Raw genomic sequence first — 26489 nt, forward strand, 5'->3', positions numbered from 1 at the left:
GACTTTTCCCCATATTTCAAGCATGTTCTTGATGCTTGATGGCTGTGGAAGGCAGGGAGGCTGAGAGCATCACTTTGGGTCACAAGGAGAATCAGCCCCTCACTGAATGGGGTAAAGCAGAAATAAACCCCAAATCAGCCCTCACTGACTGAAACAGAGAAATAAACCCCAAATCAGCCCTTACTGACCTGGGTAAAATAGAAATAAACCCCAAATCAGCCCTTACTGACTGAAACAGAGAAATAAACCCCAAATCAGCCCCTCACTGACTGGATAAAACAGAAATAAACCCCTTTGCCATCCCTTCTGCAGAGGTCTCTGATATTCCTTCCCCTGCTCTGGTTAATGAATGGTAATAGGGAACACTTGATTAGGAGCCTTTCATCATTTTAGGACTAGGGGCTTTAGCTTTCTGACCTACTTTTCCTGCCAATGAAATTCCATTTTTAGCTTCAACTCAAGGTCTGAATGTTACCCAAATTCAGACCATCTGTTTTAACTGCCTACGGGCTGAGGAGCTGATCCAAGCCAGGAGGAATAAACGGAGCCAGTGTTCATATATGAAGTGTTCTCCGCCCTGTGTGTATTAAATAACCGACTTAGTTTGTTCCTTTCCTCACAAACATTCCTTTTCCTGCTGCTGTTGGGAGGGACATTCCTGCCACCAGTTGCTCTCAGGTCCCCTTTTCTGTCCAGCCTAGAACTGCCTCCAAGCTCAGCTTATCCCACATGAGGGCTGGTCCAGCCTACCCTGAAAATCCATCAGGGAATGACCTTCCTCCCTCCCTGATGCTCCCCGCTGCAGAAGCAACAGAACTTCCTTCTCCTCAGAGGAGGACAATTCTGAATTCATCTCTGTCCTTTTACCACACAAAACTCAGTCGGAAATACGAATTTGTAAACCAGAACAATATCAAAAAGGCAACTTCACCTGGAAAATCCCTGCTAAGTAACTGCTGACCACAGCTTTGCTAAAAATCCAAGTGAATCCAAGCACTGGAGATAAGCTGCTGCTGGAGCTGATGGGCATCTCCAGCCCTCATCCCTCACTGCCTGCAATTGCAGCACAATTTCCAGAGCATCCATGAAAACATCACCAAGTGAATGATGCCAGGGCAAAAGAAAACACAAGTGTGAAAGGATGCCAGATCTCACAGCTGAATGCCCAGCTGGGGAAGTGCCCAGCTCCAAACAAGGCAGAAAATAAGGATATTTAATGTAAAAGAATCCTAGCATGAAATAGGCTCTGTACTTCCCTGGCACGGCTGATTTGCTGCTCGAGGCTGGCGTTTGACAGCCTGTTTGCAGATTCTCCTGCCTCAGAGCCACCGTGGCTCCGCTCTCAGCTCAGCCTTGCAGGAGGCACCAGGGTCCCAGCCCAAACCAGTCTGTGCTCCTGGGGTTTGTAAAACACAGCTGGGCACCCCTGGGGACACCCCAGCTGGGGAGGACGGGGCTCTGAGCAGCCTGAGGCTCTGGAAGTGTGGAATAAATGGCTTTTAGAAGGTCCCTTCCAGCCCAAAGCACTCGGGGGCAGAGCAGCACAGGTGAGCTCTGGGGCTCATCCCAGCAGGGTGGGTGAGCAGAGCTGAGTTAAACCCCAAAGCAGAGACCCAGGCCCCAGCCCTGCTCTAAATGAGAGACCCAGGCCCCAGCCCTGCTCTAAATGAGAGACCCAGGCCCCAGCCCTGCTCTAAATGAGAGACCCAGGCCCCAGCCCTGCTCTAAATGAGAGACCCAGAGACCCAGGCCCCAGCCCTCAGCCCTGCTCTAAAGCACAGACCCAGAGACCCAGGCCCCCAGCCCTGCTCTAAAGCACAGACCCAGGCCCCCAGCCCTGCTCTAAAGCACAGACCCAGGCCCCTGCCCTGCTCTAAAGCACAGACCCAGGCCCCAGCCCTGCTCTAAAGCACAGACCCAGGCCCCTGCCCTGCTCTAAAGCACAGACCCAGGCCCCTGCCCTGCTCTAAAGCACAGACCCAGGCCCCAGCCCTGCTCTAAAGCAGAGACCCAGGCCCCAGCCCTGCTCTAAAGCACAGACCCAGGCCCCCAGCCCTGCCCAGCTGAGGATTCACTGCTCTAAAGCAGGAGAGGAATGAGCAGAGTTTGCTCCAGAGTTTGGACCATTGGAAGTGGTGCAGTCATTATTGCAGGATTACCTGGGACCTGCACCTGTGAGATGGAGGGGCAGAGCTGTCCGTGCAATATTTCAGTCTGGCAATGCCCCTGAACCCTTCCAGCTGAATTCTGGCCATTTCTCCTCCTTTGTGTGGGCCACAACACTGCCCAGGGAATCACTTGGAGCACAAAAAAGGCTCCCTGGCACCTGGAGAGCCACATGCTGATTCCATGCTTTATTCCAGCTCTTCCATGCAAGAGGCTTTCAGAATCATGGTCTATTGTACAGCACACAATGATATTGTTCTGTCCCTATTGTCCTAAAGCAGACACTTCCAGGCTGCAGCAAAATCTTCTTTTGCCTCTCCTGTCCTGGGCAAAAGGTTGGAGAATGAAGCAGCTCCCCAAGAGCTGTGAGGCAGAAATCCTGCCCCAGGGGAGAGCCTTGTGTCTGCCCCCAGCCCCAGGAGCTGTTCCAGCTTTGTCCAGCCTTAAATCCCATCTTGTCCTCCCTCCACCAGGTGAACCTTGCACTGAATTCAGCAGCTGGGAATGGCTCAGTGTGTTGGCACTCCTGCTGTGCAGCTCAAGCACCCCTCAGACCCTCTGCATGTTAATCATGACCCAGCTCCCCCATCCTCTTGCTGCTCTGATCACATTATTGACGAACTGCTTAAAATGCACTTTCTGCAGAAATTTTCTAGATGACAAGTTGCCTTTTACTAAATAAATTAATGGGAAAGTTGGGTTCTCTCATTCCAGTCTGGGGAAAAGAAGTTTTGGGTTTGAAATGCCTAATTAGCAGTAACTGGAATCCAACAGCTGAGTTTATTGGCACTGTAGCTGATATAAATATGCCACGGGGCCATTAGTACCTTGTGGCAGCATCAGGACAGAAATAGCCTCTCCAGCAATGAATACTGCAGGAGCTGAGGGTGCCAGCACAGGAGCAGAACAACGGCACCTCAGAGGCCCTGGCAAAGCCAGGGGAGGCTCTCAGGCAGGGCCAGGGATGGGCCTGGAGCTCTGGCTGGCTCTGCCCCTGAGAAACAAAGCTGAGACATCCCCAGACCTCAGGGCTGGCATTTCCACCTCAGGTCAGCCCAGTGGGGCCACAGGAGATGTGCCCAGGTGCTACCTCCCAGGTCAGATGTGCCCAGGTGCCACCTCCCATCGCAGGCCAGGTGTCCCCAGGTGTCCCAGAGCAGGTGCCCAGGGCAGGGATCCAGGAGGATCCTCCACAGAGAGCTGCAGTGTCCCCAGGGCCACCAGGGCCACCAGGCCAGCCATGCAGAGCTCTCAGGGCTCCTCCTCTCACAGGAGGGGTGCAAAGGAGCTTCTCCATCTGCCCACAAACCCTTCCTGCTCCCAGGGTTTGAGCTTGCCTGGTGCTTTAAAGCACTTCTCTCAAGTCCCCAGTAATGAGGTAACTCTCAGTCTGCATGTAAGAACAAAACTCCCTGAGCCAGACTGTGAGCCAGACACTTATTATTATACTCTCTGCAAATGCACAGAAGGGCTTTTTCTCCATGCTCCAGGTCACTGAGATCATGTTTGAGGCATATGATTAATTTTCAGCCTTATTGTGTTAAGGGCCAGCAGCAGAGGAGTGAGATTTTTTTTAGAGCAGTGTTAAATGAGGTAGAAGAACTTGTCACTTAGCAAGAGCTTTGAAATGATCTTTGCATAAAGCAGCAGCTAAGAAGTTAATAGCCATGAAGAGCCATCTATTGATTTGAGGCATTCGGAGGGGTTTGGGTGAAGGCAGGAGAAGGATTCTGCTGGGGATAAATAAACCTGGGCTGAAGCATTTAACATGCAAGGAGTCCTGCTCTTCCTCAGCCCCTCATTCCAGCAGGTTCTTGCATGGGGACAGAAATGCAGCTGAGGAATAAAGGTGTTTTGAAATGTTTGTTTTTCCTCCTGGATGTAAATTATTCTTAGCTCTAGTCTATTCCCCTCAAAGCTCTTTGTTGGTCATAGACTGACATCAAATGTAAAAATAAATTGAAATAAATCATTTCTCTTTTCAACATTTGCTGCACCCAGCACCAGAACATCTCAGAGATAACCACAGAAATCCCTAAAACCATCTGATAGCAACCACGGGCTTGTTTAGATTTCAATTTTCAGATTTTCTCCAGAGCAGAGGGGCTCCAGCCCTCAGAGCATCCCCACGGCCTCCTGTGCACAGCTCCACTTCTCTTTGTGCAACACAAATTGCAGCAGGAGATTGTTGGGTCCAACCCAGTGCAGAACTTTGTATGAATATTTTCCAGCTGCTCTCATGTCCCTGAGAATTCACCTTTTACTGAATGCAGATTTTGAACAAGCCCCAAATTTCTGACTGTGCAGATGGCAGGGAAACTGCTGGGGTTTGAAATGGAAGTGTAAATCAGTCCTCATTTGCACCTGGATGCCGGGGAATGGAAATCCATGAGCTGCTCCCCGGCAGAGGCAGAGTCTGGGCTTGCTGGAGCTCATCTGCATGGGGAGGGGGGCACAGGGTGCCAGCACCCAGCAGCTGCTGGGCAGCACAGGGGGGCCTGTGTGAGCTGAGCTGAGCTGCCAGAAAGGGCAGGGGGGCTGTGCCAGGGGGGCTGCACCGGGGGCAGAGGGGCTGTGACCAGCCCAGGGTGGCAGCTCCAGGGGCAGAGGGGCTGTGACCAGCCCAGGGTGGCAGCTCCAGGGGCTGTCCCTGGCACAGGGCTCTGAGCCCTGGTGCCACCCCAGGAGCTGCCCAGGCCTTGCTGAGGCTCAGGGGTCCCAGGAGGGCTCTCAGGGCTCTCAGGGGTCTCTCAGGGGTCTCTCAGGGGTCCCAGGAAGGCTCTCAGGGGTCTCTCAGGGGTCCCAGGGGGGCTCTCAGGGCTCTCAGGGCTCTCAGGGGTCTCTCAGGGCTCTCAGGGCTCTCTCGGGGGTCTCTCAGGGCTCTCAGGGGCCCCAGGAGGGCTCTCAGGGGTCCCAGGAGGGCTCTCGGGGGTCTCTCAGGGGTCTCTCAGGGCTCTCAGGGGTCTCTCAGGGGTCCCAGGAGGGCTCTCGGGGGTCTCTCAGGGGTCTCTCAGGGGTCCCAGGAGGGCTCTCAGGGCTCTCTCGGGGGTCTCTCAGGGCTCTCTCAGGGCTCTCAGGGCTCTCTCTGGGGTCTCTCAGGGCTCTCAGGGCTCTCTCAGGGCTCTCAGGGCTCTCTCTGGGGTCTCTCAGGGCTCTCTCAGGGGTCCCAGGAGGGCTCTCAGGGGTCCCAGGAGGGCTCTCGGGGGTCTCTCAGGGCTCTCTCAGGGGTCTCTCAGGGCTCTCTCAGGGGTCCCAGGAGGGCTCTCAGGGGTCTCTCAGGGCTCTTAGGGGTCTCTCAGGGCTCTCTCGGGGGTCTCTCAGGGCTCTCAGGGCTCTCTCAGGGGTCTCTCAGGGGTCTCTCAGGGGTCCCAGGAGGGCTCTCAGGGGTCTCTCAGGGCTCTCAGGGCTCTCTCAGGGCTCTCTCGGGGGTCTCTCAGGGCTCTCAGGGTCTCAGCAGGGCTCTCCTGTGTGTTTTGCCCGCAGCTATGGGGACATGGTGCCCAAGACCATCGCGGGGAAGATCTTTGGCTCCATCTGCTCCCTCAGCGGGGTGCTGGTGATCGCCCTGCCCGTGCCCGTCATCGTCTCCAACTTCAGCCGCATCTACCACCAGAACCAGCGCGCCGACAAGCGCCGGGCACAGAAGGTGGGTGAGCCTGTCTGTCTGTCCATCTGTCTGTCTGTCCGTGTGTCTGTCTGTCCCTCCTGGGCCACCAGAACCAGCGCGCCGACAAGCGCTGGGCACAGAAGGTGGGTGAGGGAACCCTGTCTGTCTGTCTGTCTGTCTGTGTGTCTGTCTGTCCGTCTGTCTGTCTGTCCGTCTGTCTGTCCGTGTGTCTGTCTGTCCGTGTGTCTGTCTGTCCATCCTGGGCCACCAGAACCAGCGCGCCGACAAGCGCCGGGCACAGAAGGTGGGTGAGCCTGTCTGTCTGTCCATCTGTCTGTCTGTCCTGGGGCAGGGCCAATGTGGGCACTGTGGGCACAGAAGGTGGGTGAGGGGACCCTGTCTGTCTGTCCATCCCCTCCTGCAGGCACAGAAGGTGAGTGACCCCTGTCTGTCTGTCTGTCTGTCCCTCCTGGGCCAAAGGCCACCGTGGGCACTGCGGGCACCCCCACCCAATGCAGGCCCTGCTCAGTCCCTGCATGCCCAGACAATCCCCTCAAAACCAGCCCCAAACCAGTCCCACACTGTGGCCAAGCCCTGCCAGCGCCCCCAGGGCTCTGGGGAAGGGACAGACAAACTCCCCCAGCCCCAAAACAGCACAGACACCCAGAGGAAGGGCCCAAAGTCACACCCTGCAGCAGGCACTGATGGACACCCAGTGCCCCAGAGCAAGGGGAGGCGCTGAACTGCCAGTGCCCCCAGAACAAAACACACACCCCAAAATAGAACTGAACATGCCACAGGGATTCCTGCTTGGCTTTTCTCCAGGACTTGTGGTCTGAAAAACCATTGTTGCCAAATTTCAGCTGCAGAACCCCCCACACATGTTTTGATGTTCCAGTGGCATCCAGCTCTGAGCCATTTCACACCAGGTTAACGAGGAAACCTCACACACAGCTGGATGGATTCTTGTACAAAATTCTCCTATTATTTGTCACAAAATTACACCAGATAATGACTTACCCAGCCACATTTCTAGCACAATAAACTCAAATGATCCCACAGAATTTGAACACTGGCTGACCCAAAGCCCAACCAGGATACACATCCTACCTTGGAGACAGAACGTGCCCCCATCGAATGCACCCTCCGCCCTCTGCCCTGCACACTCTGTACCGGGGTATTTTCAGCATCAGGAGCAGCAGGGCTGTTATTGCTCACCTTTCCCACATCCTTGTCTGGAGCAAATAGATGGCTGTGTGCACCAAACCCTTAAATCATCCCCAGGAGCTGTTCATCCTCCTGGCTGCTTCGCTCCTTGCTGTCTCTCTCTGGTTTCAAATGCACCCATCCAGCAACATGCACTTATCAGCACACAAACCCCTCAAAGCTGGGGCTGAACACTGGGAATACACAAAGGCCCCTGGAAATGTGAAGGGATTACTGAATATTCCAAGTTCTGAACAGTTTTTGCCAGTGGAAGCTCCCTGAGTCACTGAGAGAGTATAACAGATTTACTATATCTCTATTTCAATCTGCTAAATTACACCACAGCCAGAATCAGGTTTTTACAACAACTGCAAACCAAAGGCCTGAGGTTCTTTTTCTCCCCATGGAATGCTGCCTGCCAGAAATGCAAGACTCAGGGGACCTGATGGAGAACAGTAGCAGGAAAATGTGTTATTTCTGCTCCAGGCAAGCATCTGGGCCGTGCCTACTTCGTGCATCTCAGGGAGCTGACAGCAGAGAGCTCAGATACAGGACCTCCAGAACCACAACGTTCGGCAGTCACAACACAAGAGGCGAGCAGCAGGGAGGTGCAGGAATGAGCTGCAGCCTCAGCACGTCTCTGCTGGGCTGTGCAAACCCCGCCCGAGGCTGACAGCGCACACCGGGGCAGGGAGCAGGACTGGAGGGAGAAGTGTGGGTGTGATCACACACAGCACAGCAGAGGTGACGAGGGTACAGGTGTGGCAAAGCCCACCCTGCGCCCCTGCAGCAGCTGGCACTGGGATCCGGAGGGGTCAGGGCAGCCCTGCAGTGAATTTCAGCGGTTTCAGAGCCGTCCAAAGCGCGGCTGCGCCGGGCACGAGGTTTGGGATTTCACCTGGGACAGGAGCAGGGCAGTGTCAAAGGGAGGGACAGGGATGCTCAGGGGGAGGTTATGGGACAATGCCCAATAGCCCATTCAAGAACTGCAGCCTTTGACAGAAGCTGTGGTTCTGCTGCAGCAGCACCAAACAGAGACAGGAGCAGCTCCAGAGCCCGGCGAGGCACTGAGCAAAGGGAACTGGGCATAACCCAGGAACTGGGCATAACCCAGGGACTGAGCATAACCCAGGGACTGAGCAAAGGGAACTGGGCATAACCCAGGGACTGGGCATAACCCAGGAACTGAGCCATGGGAACTGGGCATAACCCAGGGACTGAGCCATGGGAACTGGGCATAACCCAGGGACTGGGCATAACCCAGGCACTGAGCAAAGGGAACTGGGCATAACCCAGGAACTGGGCATAACCCAGGAACTGGGCATAACCCAGGGACTGAGCAAAGGGAACTGGGCATAACCCAGGGACTGGGCATAACCCAGGGACTGGGCATAACCCAGGCACTGAGCAAAGGGAACTGGGCATAACCCAGGGACTGGGCATAACCCAGGGACTGGGCATAACCCAGGGACTGGGCATAACCCAGGAACTGAGCCATGGGAACTGGGCATAACCCAGGGACTGGGCATAACCCAGGCACTGAGCCATGGGAACTGGGCATAACCCAGGGACTGAGCAAAGGGAACTGGGCATAACCCAGGGACTGAGCCATGGGAACTGGGCATAACCCAGGGACTGGGCATAACCCAGGGACTGAGCCATGGGAACTGGGCATAACCCAGGGACTGAGCCATGGGAACTGGGCATAACCCAGGGACTGGGCATAACCCAGGCACTGAGCAAAGGGAACTGGGCATAACCCAGGGACTGGGCATAACCCAGGCACTGAGCCATGGGAACTGGGCATAACCCAGGCACTGAGCAAAGGGAACTGGGCATAACCCAGGGCTGACTGCAGGCCCGGGCTCCTGCACAGGCAGCCCCTCTCTCCAGGAGCAAACCAACGCTCCTTCCTCCAATTCCACTGCTCCTTTGGCCTGTGATCCACTGGGAACAGGGAAAAGTCCCAGCACCTTTGATGCCAGTGTGATTGATTGCAGCTTTTATAAAGCTTTGCTGTATTGACACACACAGTGTATAATTTCCCCCCATTTGAATTTCTAATTCCCTTGATATTGGTGGAATTTCTCAGTTAAGAAACTTTTCTCAAGTCAGAAGTGTGAGTAATTTTCACATGATCAGCACTGCATGAATACTGAAAGGCAGGAAAGGGAGAGAAGCACATTAGTGGCAGTCCCTCTGGAGCTGGTCAGGATGTGCAGGGGGACATTGAGGATCTGCTTTGATGCCACACTTGTTCCAGCATCATCCCACACTGAACTGAATCCCATCTTCAGAAACAGTTAAAACTCTGCCCCCATCTCATTAAAGTTACAAAGACATTTGCATGGCTTTTGCAAGAAGGTTGGAAAAATCTCTTTGCTCTCTTTCAGTCCTTGAATATGAAGAACCCACCAGCAGAAGCTCCTTATAATAGAATTTAAGAGCACACCAGGAATTCAGTGGATTTTGTTCTCTTTGAAGGGAAGAGCAGTTTCCTGGGCAGATATCAGGATAAATGCTTTGAAAGTTCTGCTTAGTTTGAGAATCATGACTCTCATGATGCACAGGTAGATTTCAAGACAAGGCTATAGACATTATTAATTTTTTATATGAGCTCAGAATGAGATTTTCCAGTGACCAATAACAAAGGCAGAAGTTCTGCACGAGCATCAGGCTGGCTGGAGAGACATTCCCAGGGGCTGCACTCCAAAACCCAGAGCACAGCCCAGCCCCTCTGGCTCTGCTCAGTCCTAACTTTGCCTCTGCACTGGTGAGGGGGCTCTGGTCTAGCAGGGAGAGGTATTTAAGTAACGTGAATAAAATACCAGGAGGTGGCTGTTACTCATCAGCATCTATTCTTCAACTAACTGAGGAGAAATGTTCCTTAAAAAGAAAAAACCCCAGTAAAACACAAAACCCAGCTACCAGTGATCTAATCTCTTTAAAGATAAATTATTCTTTGCCAAACCTGTGCTGTGAGACAATTAATTACCAGGAGATCTGGCAAATCTTAATTCATTGTGCTGTGGTATCAAACTCTGTCCTCTGGCATGCAGCAAGGAGCAGGTCAGTGTGACTGGGAGATGAATTGATCATTTGTGACAAGGTTCATTTTGGTAAAACTGTTGTGTTTTTTTCCTTCCCCAACGACTTTCCCCCCCCCCTTTTTTTTGAGTGATGTGCTAAGAATAGACATCCCTGACTTTGAAACGATGCCGTTCCTCAGTGAATGTCACAGCCTCGGATTTAAAAGAGAATGTGACACTTAAAGGGCTTGACAGTAGAATGACTTTGTAATTCAGATGATGCTGGAGGAGCCCCTCTCTGTGCTCAGCTTGCAGCAGGAGGAGACAGGAGCTGGGTGGGGGGACAACACCTCCCACCTGCCCACCCCGGCAGGAAAAGGCAGAGGCAGCTGCTGACAGCTCCGAGATGCTGCTCCTTTGGCAGCAGCGGGAAGGAGAGCAGCTCACGGTTTGCAGGAGGGGTGAGCAGTCCCCAGCACAGGGACAGGGACAGGCAGGGCTGGGGGTGACGCAGGGGAGCCCGAGGGGAGAATTCAGCGGGGCTGCTGTGGATCTCAGGCCGGGGCAAAGCCCATTTCAAAGGGCAGCCTCTCAGCAAATGGGGAAATGGAAATGCTCAGAAATGCTATGGGGAAAAGAAAAGCCCAGCCCTGCTTGGAGTGCATTTATCTGTAATAGTTAGATTTGCTAAATGAGCCTTGCTGCTGGAATAGCTGATAATCCCAGGGGAATGGCGTGGCCTCAGTTCAACAGGGGCTGCCAAAAACCCAACCCTGGGTAATCACAGGGCTTGGTTTCCAGCCTGCAGTAAATGTGCTTCTGACGACTACAGCCTCGGAGGGTGTTCAATTCATTCCATTTATTATCTGGTGCCCTTTGGCTCCCTGAGAACGAGCAGTGCACTGCACGAGCCTCGAGGCAGGTTCTCATTCCATCCTGAGGCTGTGAGCTTCCAGGAGAGAGCCAGACACAGACCGAGGCGAGGCAAGGACTGCCAGGACAGAACAGTTCTGTAGAGCTGCTCCCACATGGAGCAGAAAGCTGGACAGTGCCAGGCTGGGGGAGAGCAGAGGGCACGAACTGGTGAGGCAGGTGAGGGACACCTTGTCTGGGGGATGGAGGGGAGGATCCATCACTGAGCAGCTCCAGCAGCAGGGAGGGAGGCTGGCACGGGGGAGAGGAAGGGATGCAGGGAGGCCCTTCCATGGGGAGAGGAAGAGGATGGAGGGAGGCTCTTCCATTGGGAGAGGAAGAGGATGGAGGGAGGCTCTTCCATTGGGAGAGGAAGAGGATGGAGAGAGGCTCTTCCATGGGGGAGAGGAAGAGGATGGAGAGAGGCTCTTCCATGGGGGAGAGGAAGAGGATGGAGAGAGGCCCTTCCATTGGGAGAGGAAGGGATGCAGGGAGGCTCTTCCATTGGGAGAGGAAGAGGATGGAGGGAGGCTCTTCCATTGGGAGAGGAAGAGGATGGAGGGAGGCTCTTCCATTGGGAGAGGAAGAAGATGGAGAGAGGCTCTTCCATAGGGAGGGAGTGGATGGAGGGAAGTTCTTCCATGGGGATGGAGGGAAGTTCTTCCATGGGGGAGAGGAAGAGGATGGACGGAAGTTCTTCTTCCATGGGCATGGAGGAAGGTTCTTCCATAGGGATGCAGGGAGGCTCTCCCATGGGGATGGAGGGAAGGAGGTTCTTCCATGAGGATGGAAGAAGTTCTTCCATGGAGGAAGAGGAAGAGGATGGAGGGAAGTTCTTCCATGGAGGAGAGGAAGGGGATGGAGGGAAGTTCTTCCATGGAGGAGAGGAAGGGGATGGAGGGAAGTTCTTCCATGGACACGGAGGGAGGCTCTCCCATCTCCTCAGGAGATGATGGCACGCAGGCAGCTGGGGAAGGGGTGACTGTGGAGATGCTTACAAGGGGCTCCAGCCAAAAGGAAGGAAGAGCAGGGACACAAATGCCTGATGGTTCCTCAGGAGGATGCAGGAACAGCCTGTTCCAGACCCTCGGGAGCTGCAGCAGGGCTCAGGGAGGGGAGTGGTGCTGGGAAAGGCTGAATCTGGGTTTGTGTCATCCCCTACCCATGAGGAAGGCAGCCCACACAGCTGTCAATAACCAGGCCATTGTAATCATTGATTTGCTAGAGAGCAGGGGAGTCAGCTTTGAAATGTTCTGTTTTCCAGCTGACACCCTGAATTTTGGAGGTGGGTTCCTGAACTTGAGAGCGTGGCCAGGAGGAGTGAGGGGAGCTGTCTAAGGAGGGCTCAGCATCAGAACATGACTCAGTGCCAGCAGGGGATGGGGTTGGGAACTTAGGGGGAGAGAGAAACAATAAGGTTAAAACTGGAGCTGGCTGACATTTAAAGAACATTTTTTTTCAACCAGAAGGAATCTGTGTGGAATATGTTTTTGTTGTTGTTGATATTTAACAGTCTTTGACAGGGGGGAAAAAAAGCTTTTTTATTATTTTTTTAGAAGATATTTCATTTTTGCTGGGCTAGGTACCTCTTCCTCTGTTTGTCACATCCCTTAATAGAGTTCAGGGGAAAAAAAGCCAAACAAACAAATTAGCCAACCAGGAATCCTGCCTCTTTCCTTTCATATCATCGAGGAAAGCAAAATAACATTTTCCATCAGCTCAGCTATTCCAAATTCCCTGAGACAAGGAGCTGTCTCCTCTGGGAGGAAGGGCTGAAATCAGTGAGCTCCAGTTTCTGGGTTCAGCTCCAAAGCAAGCCCATGCATCCAAATATTCTGTCAGGCTGCTGTCAGCAGTGGCCCAGTGCCCAGCTGGAACGCCTTGCCCACGTACCCAGGAGCTGCTCCCCGTTTATTTTCAGTACCCAGAAGTTGCTCCCCGTTTATTTTCAGTACCCAGAAGCTGCTCCCCGTTTATTTTCAGTTTCCCATCGAGTCTCAGTGATGTCCAGAGCACAGCCTGGGATGGGGAGGCCCCCCAGGCCCTGCTGGGCCACCCCAGCCCCGGGGTCCCTGTCCAGGACAGATGTTCCCGTTCTGCGGCACAGCTGGAGGAGCTGCAGTGGCTGGTGCTGCCCACTGCATCCCAGATGTCAGAACAAACACAGGCTGAAATTGCCTCGCCGAGGAGCCCTGGATCAAAGCACTCAGCCAAAAAATGCTTTGCTCACTTGGGGCTGAGGTCTCCCCCATGGGGAAGGGGCTGGGGCTGGGGTCAGCCCCTCACTGCTGCCAGCAGGGCCCTGTCCCCCAGGGTCACCCTCCCCGAGCCATTCCCTGGGCTGCCACGGGCTCCACACCGTTAATTAATTTATTAATTAATTAATTAATCAGTGCTCATCCGTCAGGGCCAGCACCTGGCATGTGACACCAGATCAAACTCTGCTAATTCCTCCAGCCCTGAACACTTCAGAGCTATTAATTGGGGGTGGGAGCTGTGTGAAAGATGTCATAAAAGGGAGCTCTGGAAGCACAGATAAGGAAGGACAGACAGATAAATCACAGGCAGACAGCTGCTCATCACGCTTGGCTTGCACTGAGACACTGAGCCTTGGCTGGGACTAATGCAGAACAGCAGCATCCCTATCCATGATGCAGAAAAACATGACTTGTCTAGAAATTTCTTATTAAAAAAAAATCTCAAGAAAAGTTCTGACACCCTGATTTACACCCCATAACAATTCCAGTTATTCCAGATTACTCCCACTACAACTGGACACCTCTTTAACAACATCCTTGGAGCAATTCTGACCCAATCTCTAAAAACCTGTTCCAGCATTCATAGTATTAAAAAAAATGTGTGTAGGAATTTCTTTTGTTCTATTTCAAGAGGGGAGAGAGGAGGTTTTGTCACTCAGCTGCTGCTGCGGGAGCTTCAGCACAGAGGAAGCTTTGAGGTTCAGCCAAGCTGCAGGAACTGTGTAAAACAGAATTCAGCCAGGGGAAAACAGTCCCTAAAGTCAGCCCTGCCACAGATCAAGGCGTGGCTGTGGCCTGGCTGCGTGGATGAACACGCGCACAACACCGGCTGGAAACCACAAGGAACTTTCTAAACAGAAGAAAGAATCCCTGAAACAAATATCCCATAGGAGGGAGAGCCTCAGTAAATGTGAGCCAGAGCTCGCTGAGCTCAAGGTGGGAACGCACAAGGAGGAGTTGGCAGCAGGAGGGGAGCAGGCCCAGAGCCCCAGGGCTGCGGAGCCCCCGCCTGCATTGCACAGCGGGACCCTTGGAGAGCTCCCTGCTCAGCCACGAGCTCTGCCCTGGGACAGGCCCAGACCCATTAAACTCCAAAGTCTGTGCATTGTTCTATAAATAGCCTGAACATGATGTTCCTCAGCTTTGGAGGAGATTAAACGATAAAGTTCATTGGAAATGATGTTCTGTTGCTTTAATGGTGCCAAGGGTAAGGTAGCATTAAAAGGAGAGGCACAGAGCAGGATAGGGGGATCTTTCATCTCTGGAAAGTAATGAAGAGGACCAAAATAAGATCAAGGTCTGACTGCAAGTGGTTCTGTCAAATTATATAGGAATATAATGAGTTCTGCACTACCTAATTTCCATATGCAGCTCTATGACATCTCCCCCAAAGCAAAAGTGACAGAATAGTTGAACTTGGCTCAAAAGCTGTTTAATGTAAAGGCTTGAGAGGAAGTAAAATCCAAATGTGCACACTTTGTTTCTTAGAGAAGTGAAAAGGAGAAGAAAAAGTCCCTTTAGATCCTGTAGCAGTCTGTGCTCTGTTTAACTCTGCAACCTGCTTATCACCTTTTCCACCCTCCAGAATCAACCAAGTCCTTTCCATCCAGGATTTAAACCCAAACTCCCAACAACCAACAGATGCAGACAAAGGCAAGAAAATAATATATATACCATAAATAATATTTCATATTTCACCTTGAGAATAAAAACCAGATCCAAAGCACTCCACTGGTGACTTTGGGGAGCAGCTTCATCTCAGCCTTAAACACCCACTGGTGCTCACCTACTGCAGCAACCACCAATAACATTCAGACTATTAATTATTGAGGAATTAGGATGTAAAATGTGGTTAATTACCTCAAGTAGCTAAACTTTCTTCCAGGAAACCTCATGGTGTGGTTTTAGCAGCAAAGGGAGATGGAACAGAGCACCCCTCATGTGAGGAGAGGCTGAGGAGGGACTGTGGCCTCACAGGGACAGCTCTGAGGGAGTGATTAATGTGTGAGCACCCTCAGGTGTGCAGGGTTTGGAGCCCTTGTTAATCTATAGATACCCTCAGGTGTGCAGGGTTTGGAGCCCTCATGGATAAATACCCTCAGGTGTGCAGGTTTGGAGCCCTCATGGATAAATACCCTCAGGTGTGCAGGGTTTGGAGCCCTTGTTAATCTATAGATACCCTCAGGTGTGCAGGGTTTGGAGCCCTTGTTAATCTATAGATACCCTCAGGTGTGCAGGGTTTGGAGCCCTCATGGATAAATACCCTCAGGTGTGCAGGTTTGGAGCCCTCATGGATAAATACCCTCAGGTGTGCAGGGTTTGGAGCCCTCATGGATAAATACCCTCAGGTGTGCAGGTTTGGAGCCCTCATGGATAAATACCCTCAGGTGTGCAGGGTTTGGAGCCCCCTCATTAATGGATAAATACCCTCAGGTGTGCAGGGTTTGGAGCCCTTGTTAATGAATAAATACCCTCAGGTGTGCAGGGTTTGGAGCCCTTGTTAATCTATAGATACCCTCAGGTGTGCAGGGTTTAGAGCCCTTGTTAATCTATAGATACCCTCAGGTGTGCAGGGTTTGGAGCCCCCTCATTAATGGATAAATACCCTCAGGTGTGCAGGTTTGGAGCTGTTCCCAACCCACCTGGACGTGGGTGGAGCTGGCTCTGCACAGTCAGCCCAGGTGAGCTCTGATTGGAGTCCAGAGGTCCTTTCCAGCCCCATCCTGAGAGTGATGGTGCTAAAACAGCTCCCGTGCCCAGAGGGAGAGGGGGCTGCAGGGCTCCTGTCTCCAGGTCCTGCACTCCCTGCTTGCTCAAGGACAGGAGATCTGGAAAGCTGAAGTTGTCTGGCTAATGGGGAATCGTGTCATGGGTTGTAGCTTAATAGTTTTTTATCCCAGATAAATCAAGAGTGAGTGTTATCTCCATAAGAACTGGATGAAAATCATTAATAAATAATAATTAGCTGTTTCCTGAGCCTGCCATCTGGTAAGCATTTCTCCCAGCCAGCAGCTCCTGCTCCCTGCACTTCTCCAAACAGCACCAGGATGAATTCAGGCTCTTCCCTCTCCTCTGCCAGTCCCTTTGGGAAGTGCAGACCCCCAGGATGCTGCACCCTCCCCACCTGTGCAGGTCTTCGGTGCCCTCCTGCTGATTCTGAGCCCCAGTTTCTGAAAAGCCAGCAGAGCCCAGAAGTTCCTGAGCCCTGCCTTCCATCCTGCTCTGAGAAACACGTGGGCTCCAAGATAACCAAATTAATCATTCTAACCTGTAAGTGGCTGTCATTAGTATTATTATTTTCATCATATAAATTATCTTCCAGATTAGGTCATATGCATTTTGAGATCCTGTGGTTTCCTAGCAACTCCTCTCCCATCTCCATGCAGACACAGTGTGCCGTTTGCTTTTCCTTTTTTAGCCTCCTGTGCAGGGGTTATTTCAGTAACAGTGAGCTCAGGCCCGGCCCTGGTGACCTTTAGTCTGTCACTTTTTGGGGAGAAGATGCAAAGACAACCATGCCCCCCAAAATGATGTTTGCAGCAGAAGGCCAGGGAACCACAGGCCTCCACCTGCCCATCCTCTGTACTCAGGCCAGAGCTCTGCAGGACAGGGATGGCAAAAACCTGCCCACATGTGGCAAAAACTGGCAGAATTTGGAAGATCCTAAACCCTTCTGTACTGTCAGAGCCCGCAGAGACACAGGACAGGTACCCAAAGCCAGGCAGAGCAGGTGCCACCCAGCAGAGACACTCACAGAAAATTCACATTTGCACATTCACAGAAAAACCTGAGCTCTTGTTTTAAAGTTGTTTCTAATCCAATGGAGGAAACTGTCTGGAGGGCCAAACCAATTTTAGGCACCAATTTTAATTAACTTCTCTAGCTGAGTTAATCAAGATATCTACCAAATTTAATCACGATGGGGACTGGAGTTGGGTGCTGAGACAATCCCAGCCCATGCTTTGTGCAGGAGAGCAGGATTAACTTCTGTCCTGCCCCACTGACATTTTTTAAAATAACAACGTCTGTTCTAAACTACAAAAGCTGTGGGGCTTAATTATTTAGATAGCAAGTGGCCCTGGTTCAAAAGGAAAAGGGAACAGACCTCAGAACCATCTCCACTCCACATGGAGTACAGCTATTAATATTTGATCCCCTGCTAGCCTGGAGGCAAAGGGAATAATGTTCATTACAACAGCCTGAGACTGATTCCACTTAACAATGGACTGAACTGGAGATGAGCACGAACCTTCCCTGCTCCAGGTGAGGTGAGTTGGGCACTGGCAATTCCTCCAGCAAAGGAGCTGATATTTTATCAGGCACAGGGAGAAATGGGAACCTGCTGGTGGTGCTGACCATCAGAGCATCCCTGGAGAAACCAGCACTGCACCCAAAAGCCACTCCTGATTAGGGGAGAGGGATCCCTGTGGAATGTAAGGAACAGACACACAGAGGCACATCCTTGTGTTTAGAAGGAACCATCTAATGGCAATGTAATTATCAGGACGGAGGGACGATGCCCCTGGAAATGGAAATATTGCTCAGTCCCTTATCCCAGCTCTCTCCCACAGCCCCCATTCCACAGCAGCAGGCCCCGTGGATTTTGTGCCAGGTCTCAGCCTAAGGCCAGTCCTTTCCAGGGCCTGGAGCAGCCCAGCAGCTGGGGACAGGTTCAGAAAAAGGGAAGATCCAGTTTATTTCTCACTGTGCTCTCAGCTGTGCCTTGCCCCTGTCCCAGGGAGCTCCTTGGCCCGGCACAGAGATCTCACTGATCTCACAGTGATCAGGAGGCTCAGCGTTAAAATGGGACAAGGAAATCTGGGTGAGGTATAGAAAACAAAGCCAATTTCGGGTGTCCCCGTTTAGGGGGGTTAAAAGAAGGCCCATTTCTCAGCCTGGGCACAGCCTGTGTCACCCAGTTAAAGCTGCCAACTTTACCCATGGGTGTCTCTGCCTGAGAAATTGTCTGCAGGGGCACAGGGTCTTGAGGTTAAACAAACTCTTCCAATATTCCCAGCACCGAGGGCCAGAGTGGCTCGCACCTGGACAGGGACAGAGCTCCTGAAATGGCTCCACTCTCTGGACCCACTGCAGATTTTTGCCTCCTGCCTTTCCTCTTCCTACAGCATTTACCCATTAGCACCTCTAATTAGAGGGGAAAATCACGAGCTCCTTGTTATTTAAGGGATTATGCAGCATTTTACACTACAGCACAATGTAATTATTTTTTAATAGCTACAGTTATTTAATGTATTTACTTTTAATGGCGTTTGAGTCATAAATTAACGGTAGAAAAGAAAAAAGGCAAATCACTCGACAGAGAAGCAGGCAGCAATTGAAAAGAAAAACAAAAATGCTGAAAGGAATTATCAGAAACGACCAAAAAGGAAGAGGTAAGGTCCTGGTTTTTCTCATTGGCATTGTTCTGGACTGCTTTTATCACCTGTCCTGTCCCCCTAGAGGTGTGTATTTTTGGACAGTTCTTTTATCAGATGCCACAGCTGATGAAGCAGCAGTGCCACTGCAGGGCCCTCTGTCCCTGTGCTGCTGCAGCCCGAGCAGAGCAGGGGACAAGGACAGAGCTGAGACACAGAGAGGGGCTTGGGGGGCCCAGGGTGGGGGAATGTGAGAAATGGAAGCAGAGCACGTGCAAAGCCCTGACCCCACTGTCCCCCAGCCCTAAGCCCACAGTCCCTGACCCCACAATCTCTGAGCCCCGTGTCCCTGTCCCTAACCCTGTGTCTCTGTCCCTGACCCCGTGTCTCTGTCCCTAACCCCATGTCACAATCTCTGAGCCCCGTGTCCCTGTCCCTGACCCCGTGTCTCTGTCCCTAACCCCATGTCACAATCTCTGCCCCGTGTCCCTGTCCCTGACCCCACCATCTCTGTCCCGTCTCTCCCCACAGAAGGCGCGCCTGGCGCGGATCCGCGTGGCCAAGACGGGCAGCTCCAACGCCTACCTGCACAGCAAGCGCAACGGGCTGCTCAACGAGGCCCTGGAGCTCCCGGTGAGTGCACAGACCCTGCCCCTGCCCCTGCTGCTGCTGCTGCTGCCCCTGTGCCTGTCCCTGCCCCTGTCCCTGCCCCTGTCCCTGCTCCTGTCCCTGATCCTTCTCCTGCCCCTGTGCCTGTCCCTGCCCCTGTCCCTGCCCCTGCCCCTCTCCCTGCCCCTGTTCCTGCCCTGTCCCTGTGCCTGCCCCTTCCCTGCCAGCCCCTCCCTGGCTCCCAGCTCCCCCTCGTCCCCAGCCTGGCACTCGAGGTCACATTTGGTGTCACACTTGGTGTCACACACAGGGTCACACTGAGAGTCTCACTCAGCATCCCACGTGGGGTCACACTTGGGGTCACACACACTCAGGGTCACACTCAGGGTCACATGCATGGGGTCATACTCAAGGTCACTCAGAGGGTCACACACAGGCTCCCATGCAGGGTCACACACTCAGGGTCACACACTCAGGGTCACACACTCAGGGTCACACTCAGCTGCTGAGCTGCAGGGCAGGGAGGGCTCCCCAAGCTCCTGACTGAGCTGGGACAGGGACAGGAGCTGGCACAGGAGCTGCCCTTGCAGGCAGGAGCAGGTTCTTTCTCAGCTCCCTCTGCTCTGTGCCAGAGCTGCTGGGGCTGGGCTGGGTCACACAGCCCTCACTATAAACACCCATAGCCCTCACCAGAAACCCCCTCTGTCCTCTCTAGAAACCCCCTCTGCCCTCACTATAAACCCCCTCTGCCCTCACTGGAAACCCCCTCTGCCCTCCGTGTATTCCTCAGGAGGCTGATGTGCACTCTCTGCTCATCTCCAGCTGGACAGGGAAATGTTCCCTGGCTCCTGGCTCAGGCTGCCTGTGCTGGGTTTATTTTTAAAGGCCTCCAGAGGCCTCTGGCTGCTCAGGAAAGTTTTAAGTGCTCAGATTGCTCAGCAGAAGCAGCAGACACGAGAGGAGGTGATTACATTAAGCCTGATCAACACCAGAGCAGGTATTAGCACATTTCATGGGTTCCATTCCCAATAAACCAGCCTGCCATGCACGTGGGGAGCACAGACACAGAGACGAAGGATGACTGAGCCCCAGAGCCACCCAGGACTCATTTGTGCAGCCTCACTTGGGATCCAATCCCCAATTTCCCTGTCCCTGGGACACAGCCCCGCTTTGTGCCCCGGGAGGAGCAGCAGGGCCAGGACAGGAGCAGGATGAGCTCTCTGGGGAGCTGGGGGTCCCCAGCAGAGGGGAGGGAAGGCGAAGGAAGGGAAGGATTCAGCCAAGGACAGCAGCAGGAAGGAGATCAGCTCCCAGGGGCTCGTGCTCCACAAACGTGTGGATTTGTGGCTTTTGCCATCCAGACACGAAGTGCTCAGGCTGTTTTCTTCTCATTTAGAGGGTTTTTTTTAGTGGGCTTTGTGTCAAAAGTGCTCGAGGGATGGTGAGATCCTTCCCATGGAAGCAGCCTACATATCCTCTTAGCACTAATCTCCTTGTACAGCTGAAATTCCCTTTTAGCTGCTGTGCCAGGAGGTGAATGCCCCAGGAACAGACAGCTGGGAGCTCTGGTGCCTTTTCTCGAGCCTCAGATACGGCTGGGCAGGGCCAGTGCAGCCCCTGGCCCAGCTCACCAGGGCCCACTGGTGGAGCACTAGAATCGAGGCAAAGGGGAAGGATTTTGTGTTTCAGAGCTGACACCACAGCGTGCTGCAGCCTCCCCCAGCCCCCAGCAGCTCCCTGAATGGCTTCCAAGAGCAAACTGGATGGTGGCTGGCACCAAGGCCTTGCCAACCTGGCATCCCTGCTCAGGGAGCTCAGCTCTCTTCACTGCAGCCAAACTCTTCTGCTGCAGACCCAGATTTTGTTTTCCTGCAGCAGCCCGGGGTGCAGAGCCCAGCTCTGCAGGATCCCTTCCCTCAGCACGGCTCCCAAAACGCCAATGCCTGGGCTCTGGCCCTGGCCAGCAGCTCTGCCCATCTGGTGCCCATTTCCCACCCGGGGCGGCCTGGGGGCTCCTGCTCAGGATGAGGAGGAGGAGGAGGAGGTGGCAGCCCCTGAGCCTCAGCTCCCTCCTGGCACTGCCAGCCCCGAGCCTGTTGGGGAAGATGAACCAGGAAAGCCTTATCAATAGGATTGCCTGGCAAAGGAGTTTGAGAATATGGAAACTACAAGTGAGATTGAAATGAAAGCAAGCTTTGAGATCCCTCAGTTCCTGAACAACTGGAAAACAATGGTGTGGCTGCTGAAGGTGATCCCCTTCTGATGGAACAACACCCTCTGCTTGCAGACAGGCCCAAGGGGCAGAGCAGACCCTACAGCTTGGCAGAAGGGGCCCAAAGAGGAGTTTTTAGGGTTTAAAATGTAACACAGTGTGGTAATGTAATGATTCTTACAGGCTGTGTGGAAATGCTATAGGATTTGTATGTTGTACTAGATTGGTTAGTGAGAATCAGAATATTCAACAAAGATGATTTATTGTATTGGAACGGGAACTTTGCTCTCTTACCCCTTTTACTCCCTTACCCCTTTTACTCTCTTACACTCTTGCTCCCTTACCCTTTTACTCTCTCACCCTCTCACCCTCTCTCCCCCTCTCTTCTCTCGGGCCTGCTCCGAGCTGTGCCTGGCAGCTCCCAGCAGGGCCCTGCCCCAGGCCCTTTGCAATAAACCCCAAATCCCAAAAGGCCCCTGCACTTGGCCCTTTGCAATAACCCCAAATCCCAAAAGGCCCCTGCCCCCAGGCCCTTTGCAATAACCCCAAATCCCAAAAGGCCCCTGCCCCAGGCCCTTTGCAATAACCCCAAATCCCAAAAGGCCCCTGCCCCCAGGCCCTTTGCAATAAACCCCAAATCCCAGCAGGGCCCTGCCCCAGGCCCTTTGCAATAACCCCAAATCCCAAAAGGCCCCTGCCCCCAGGCCCTTTGCAATAAACCCCAAATCCCAGCAGGGCCCTGCCCCAGGCCCTTTGCAATAACCCCAAATCCCAAAAGGCCCCTACACCCAGGCCCTTTGCAATAACCCCAAATCCCAAAAGGCCCCTGCACCCAGGCCCTTTGCAATAAACCCCAAATCCCAGCAGGGCCCTGCCCCAGGCCCTTTGCAATAACCCCAAATCCCAGCAGGGCCCTGCCCCAGGCCCTTTGCAATAACCCCAAATCCCAAAAGGCCCCTACACCCAGGCCCTTTGCAATAACCCCAAATCCCAAAAGGCCCCTACACCCAGGCCCTTTGCAATAACCCCAAATCCCAAAAGGCCCCTGCACCCAGGCCCTTTGCAATAACCCACAAATTCCACGCCCTGGCCTCAGAGATCTCCCATCTCCATCCGTCCCCACCGTGCCACCCAGCCCTGGGATGGAGGCACAGGGAGAGGCTGGGCTGTGCTGCCAGCCCTGACAACTGCCTTGGGTCCCCTGCCAGAGCTGGGCAAGCTCTGCCTTGGCTTTCAGACCCCATTGTGATTTCCTCTCAGGCAAGTCCTCATAAAAAGATCGTGTTTGCAATGTGTGCTCTTCCTGTCTCTGCTCCCAGAGCTTTAGTGCAGCATCATCTCAGCTTTAGGGCTCCCAAGGAGCTCCCTGGGGAGCATTCCAGGCCAGGCTCCAGTGGAGTCACTCATCCAGGGCCTGCTGGATCTGTTACCTCATCAGGAGCATTGTTAATAAGAAAAATGGAACTGATTTTTTGTTTTGTTTTTTAGGCCACTTCTAAAAATACATCTGGGAATGTTCATCTTCCAAAACAACAGCAACAAAAAATCCATAACCTGCCTAAGCTGCATTCCCACAGGAATCTGTTAATTCTGTGTTCAGGAAGTCAGATTCCTCGGTGTGCCACCCCAGCTGTGCTCTGGCTCTGTCAGACTCAGTTATTCCTGCATTTGGGGATCACAGCATCAGCTGGGAGTGGCACCCAGAGCAGGGACGCAGTGGGCACAGTATTTCACGGTATTTATTTCACAGTATTTCACCGTATTTATTTCACAGTATTTCACAGTATTTATTTCACAGTATTTCACCGTGTTTAATGCTGGGGTGTGTTTAACTGCGATGCTTTCACCAGGGCTGAACTGGATCCCCTGGAGGGGAACAAGCAATGTCCTGGCAGGGTGTTCTGCCGCCCGTGTCCTCTCCTGAGCAGCAACTCAAGCCATGCACATCCATTTTTCCTCTCAGATTTAGGCCCCCCTCGGTTCTGAGGCACTGCAGACACCCTACAGCACCTGACTGTGCTTCGTGCCCCTCTTTCCCTTTGTGGACAAGGGAAATCATTAATAAAAACCTGAGGAAACCTCCTGAGAGTCAGGGGAAACCCTGAAAGCAGCTGGCACTGTCCTCACCCCGTGCCAGCCCCCGCTGCTCTGGTTGCTCTCCTGGTTTTTCACCTGTTGGGGTTTTGTTCCCTCCTCTTTCCGCGGCTGCTCAGGGATCCACTGAGGAGGAGCAGCACACGACTAAAGGCACCTCCTTAATCGAGAGCCAACACCACCATCTGCTGCACTGCCTGGAAAAAACAACTGTGAGTACCAGCGCAGGGCACAGCCCCGCAGGGCTCGGGGGAGGCTGCACGGGGGCTCTGAGGGACCCTGGCACATCCCTGTGGGGCTGGCACCCACCCCAGAACATCCCTGTGGGGCTGGCACCCACCCTGGGCACCCCTGGCACATCCCCTGGGGCTGGGACCCACCCCAGAACATCCCTGTGGGGCTGGCACCCACCCTGGGCACCCCAGAACATCCCTGTGGGGCTGGGACCCACCCTGGCACATCCCTGTAGGGCTGGGACCCACCCTGGCACATCCCCCGGGGCTGGGACCCCTCCTGGGTTCCCCTGGTACATCCCCCGGGGCTGGGACCCCTCCTGGGCTCCCCAGAACAGTCTGAAGTGGGCGAAAAGCACTTTTCCCTCCTTGTCTGTGCAATGAGAGCAGGAATTCCTGTGCAGAGGCACAGGATGAGATCATCTGCTGCCCTCAGTCCCGCCCTGCACAGAGCCAGCAGCAGCTCCTCAGCCTCTGGGCACACAGGAATGCCAGCCGGGGCTTAGGGAGATGGCAGAATGAGAAGTTTCATTTTGTCAGTGCTCCTGAGAGACCCCAAGTGCATTTCCACACATCGCAGCCCCTCAGCGGGGCCGAGCAGCACCAGGGACAGCTCTGCTGCCTCGGGATGCTGGGGACCCCCAGGCACAGCCTGGTACCAGCGCCCAGGGCTGGGGAATGAAACCTTTGTTCCTGAGATGGCCCAGAGAGGGTGAACCTGCGCCAGGGTTTAAAGGCTGCGCACAGCTGTGCTCACCTCTGGTCGCAGGGGCAGCTGATTTATGCCACAGCCAGTTCTACAGCATGAATGTTCTGTTTGCACCCTGCAAGGTGTGGGAATGAGGTTTATCTTGCACTAGTGACTGATTGTGTGTGCAGAAGTCTTTGGGAACATTTCAGATATTTGGTTGATACAGATGTTTTGCTTCCAGGTTTATAGAAAAGGTTCTGCAGTAAAAGAACACATTATCTGTAGCATGATTCATTCTAGGGAGAATGGAGAGAGGTTAATACTTGAAATATTCATGCCTTTTCCTATCTGCATCCATCATCGAGTGTGCTTTTGATTTCTGACTCACAAGGGTTTCTTTTAGACAAATCACCTTCACTTCCCCAGTTTGGCTTGTGCTGGAAAAGCAGCACTTGGGGCTCAGAGAGGCACGGGAGGAGGCTGAGGAATTGATGGCAGTGCCCTGAGCCCAGGGAGCTCTGAGGGTCCCAGGGCAGGGCAGGGACTGATTCTTCCTGGATCAATGGCTCCTGAATCTGTTTTACACAACTCATCCTTTATTTCAATGTTACATTACCAGCAGATATTTCACAACCTGACTCTTCAGTTCAAAGCTTCCTGCCCAAACCCCTCAGAGCTGTGCCCCGAATTTCACAGCCCCACTTTCAGCAGAGGGGCAGCAGCAGACAGGAGCTGAGCCCTGCCCTGGAAAGGCTCCTGGAAATTCTGGCTGTGCCCTAATTAGCGGTGTGGTGCCCTAATTAGTGGGTGTGGTACCACAATAAACATAATAGACAATGAGTGGCAGGGACTGAAAAATGTTCCAAATTTTCAGCCAACAATGGCAATAACAGCGATATTTGAATTTGGATTAAAACTCAGAAGGAGAATCTGCACAAAGGGGTTTCCCCTCACGTTTTTCAGGCAGTTATTGCCATGGTCTAGCACCAAATCAGAGAGCAGGCTTGGATCCTGCTCTGGAATTATCAGGCCAGAAGGTTCAATGGGTTTGTGTGCGGATCCTGTACTTCACGTACTCTATTAGAACACTGCGCAACAGGAAATTTAAATTTAAATTGCAGTAAAAGCATTTTTAAACACTGAAGAGTCATTTTGTGAGCAAGTTGCAGGAATGGAATGAGGAATGTACCATGGTTGCAAGCTTGTTTCAATGGGCAATTCACCCTTCTGGAGGCAGGCAGAGGATTCTCAGAGTCCTTTATTTATTGGCCTGTGTCTGGGCTGGCCCTGGCACACACTTCCAGCTGAGTGGCTGTGAATGGCCCCAGATCTGCTGTGTCAGATGACAAAGTGACCCTGGAGTACTTGGAGCTGCCACCACAGAGATTACTTTGTCATATTCCCACAGCAGACGCAGCTGCTGCAAACAAAGGGAGGTTTTTTCCCTCCTGTTCCAGCTCTGGACATTCACATGCTGTATTTTCTCCAAGTGCTGAGTGCCCTGAGCCCAGCCCTTCAACCCAAACCCTTCTTCTGTGCTTTCAGAGAGTTTGATCAAACCCCACAGTCCAGTGGTGACACAAGAGCAAAACAATCCCAGTCTGTGCTCTGTGCATCAGAGCTGGAACCTTGTTTGCCTTTGCCTTTGGCTCTCAAAGGATCAAAGCAGTAAAGTTGTTCTGGTTCTGCTCTGTTCCCATGAACAGAGCCCTCAAAAGCTCAATTGGCAGAAGGGTTCTGGCTGAGGGGCCTGAGAGGAGGTTCTGTTGCCCATTCAAACTTGAGCTGGAATGCTGAGGCCAGAGATGCAGCGCTGGGACTAAACTTGTGGATGCTGGAATGGACAATGAACTGTGTTTTTATCTTCTGTTGGCATGTTGTCCCGTAGGGATTGTCCTATCTTGTGGATGATCCCCTGTTATCTGTACGAACTTCCACCATCAAGGTATTTAATCTGTTTTCTCTGTGGTCTCTGTGATGTGTCTGGACAGTGTTTGCTTCCTTCTCCTCTGCTCCTGTCCTGGGGGTTTGTGCACGTGGCTCCCTTTGGCTTTCCCGTGCTCCTGTTCCCTGTGGGAGTTGTGCCTTGTCCCAGTG

The 26489-nt window shown here is 53.0% G+C and overlaps 1 protein-coding gene across 3 annotated transcripts in view; it reads left to right on the forward strand.

The window, feature by feature from the left end:
* The window catches only part of KCND3 (potassium voltage-gated channel subfamily D member 3), a 97116-nt gene that overhangs the window by 67027 nt on the left and 3600 nt on the right, over positions 1-26489 (forward strand). For 2 of the 3 annotated variants that reach the window (XM_066565170.1, XM_066565171.1), the window contains exons 3-6: positions 5650-5812; positions 19085-19186; positions 23588-23680; positions 26281-26337. In XM_066565170.1, the coding sequence (XP_066421267.1) occupies positions 5650-5812; positions 19085-19186; positions 23588-23680; positions 26281-26337 (415 nt within the window). The remainder of the gene's footprint in view (positions 1-5649; positions 5813-19084; positions 19187-23587; positions 23681-26280; positions 26338-26489) is intronic. The other variant, XM_066565172.1, reaches the window with a different exon arrangement.

Source organism: Molothrus aeneus, chromosome 24 (assembly GCF_037042795.1).
Source record: "Molothrus aeneus isolate 106 chromosome 24, BPBGC_Maene_1.0, whole genome shotgun sequence".
NCBI lineage: Eukaryota > Metazoa > Chordata > Aves > Passeriformes > Icteridae > Molothrus > Molothrus aeneus.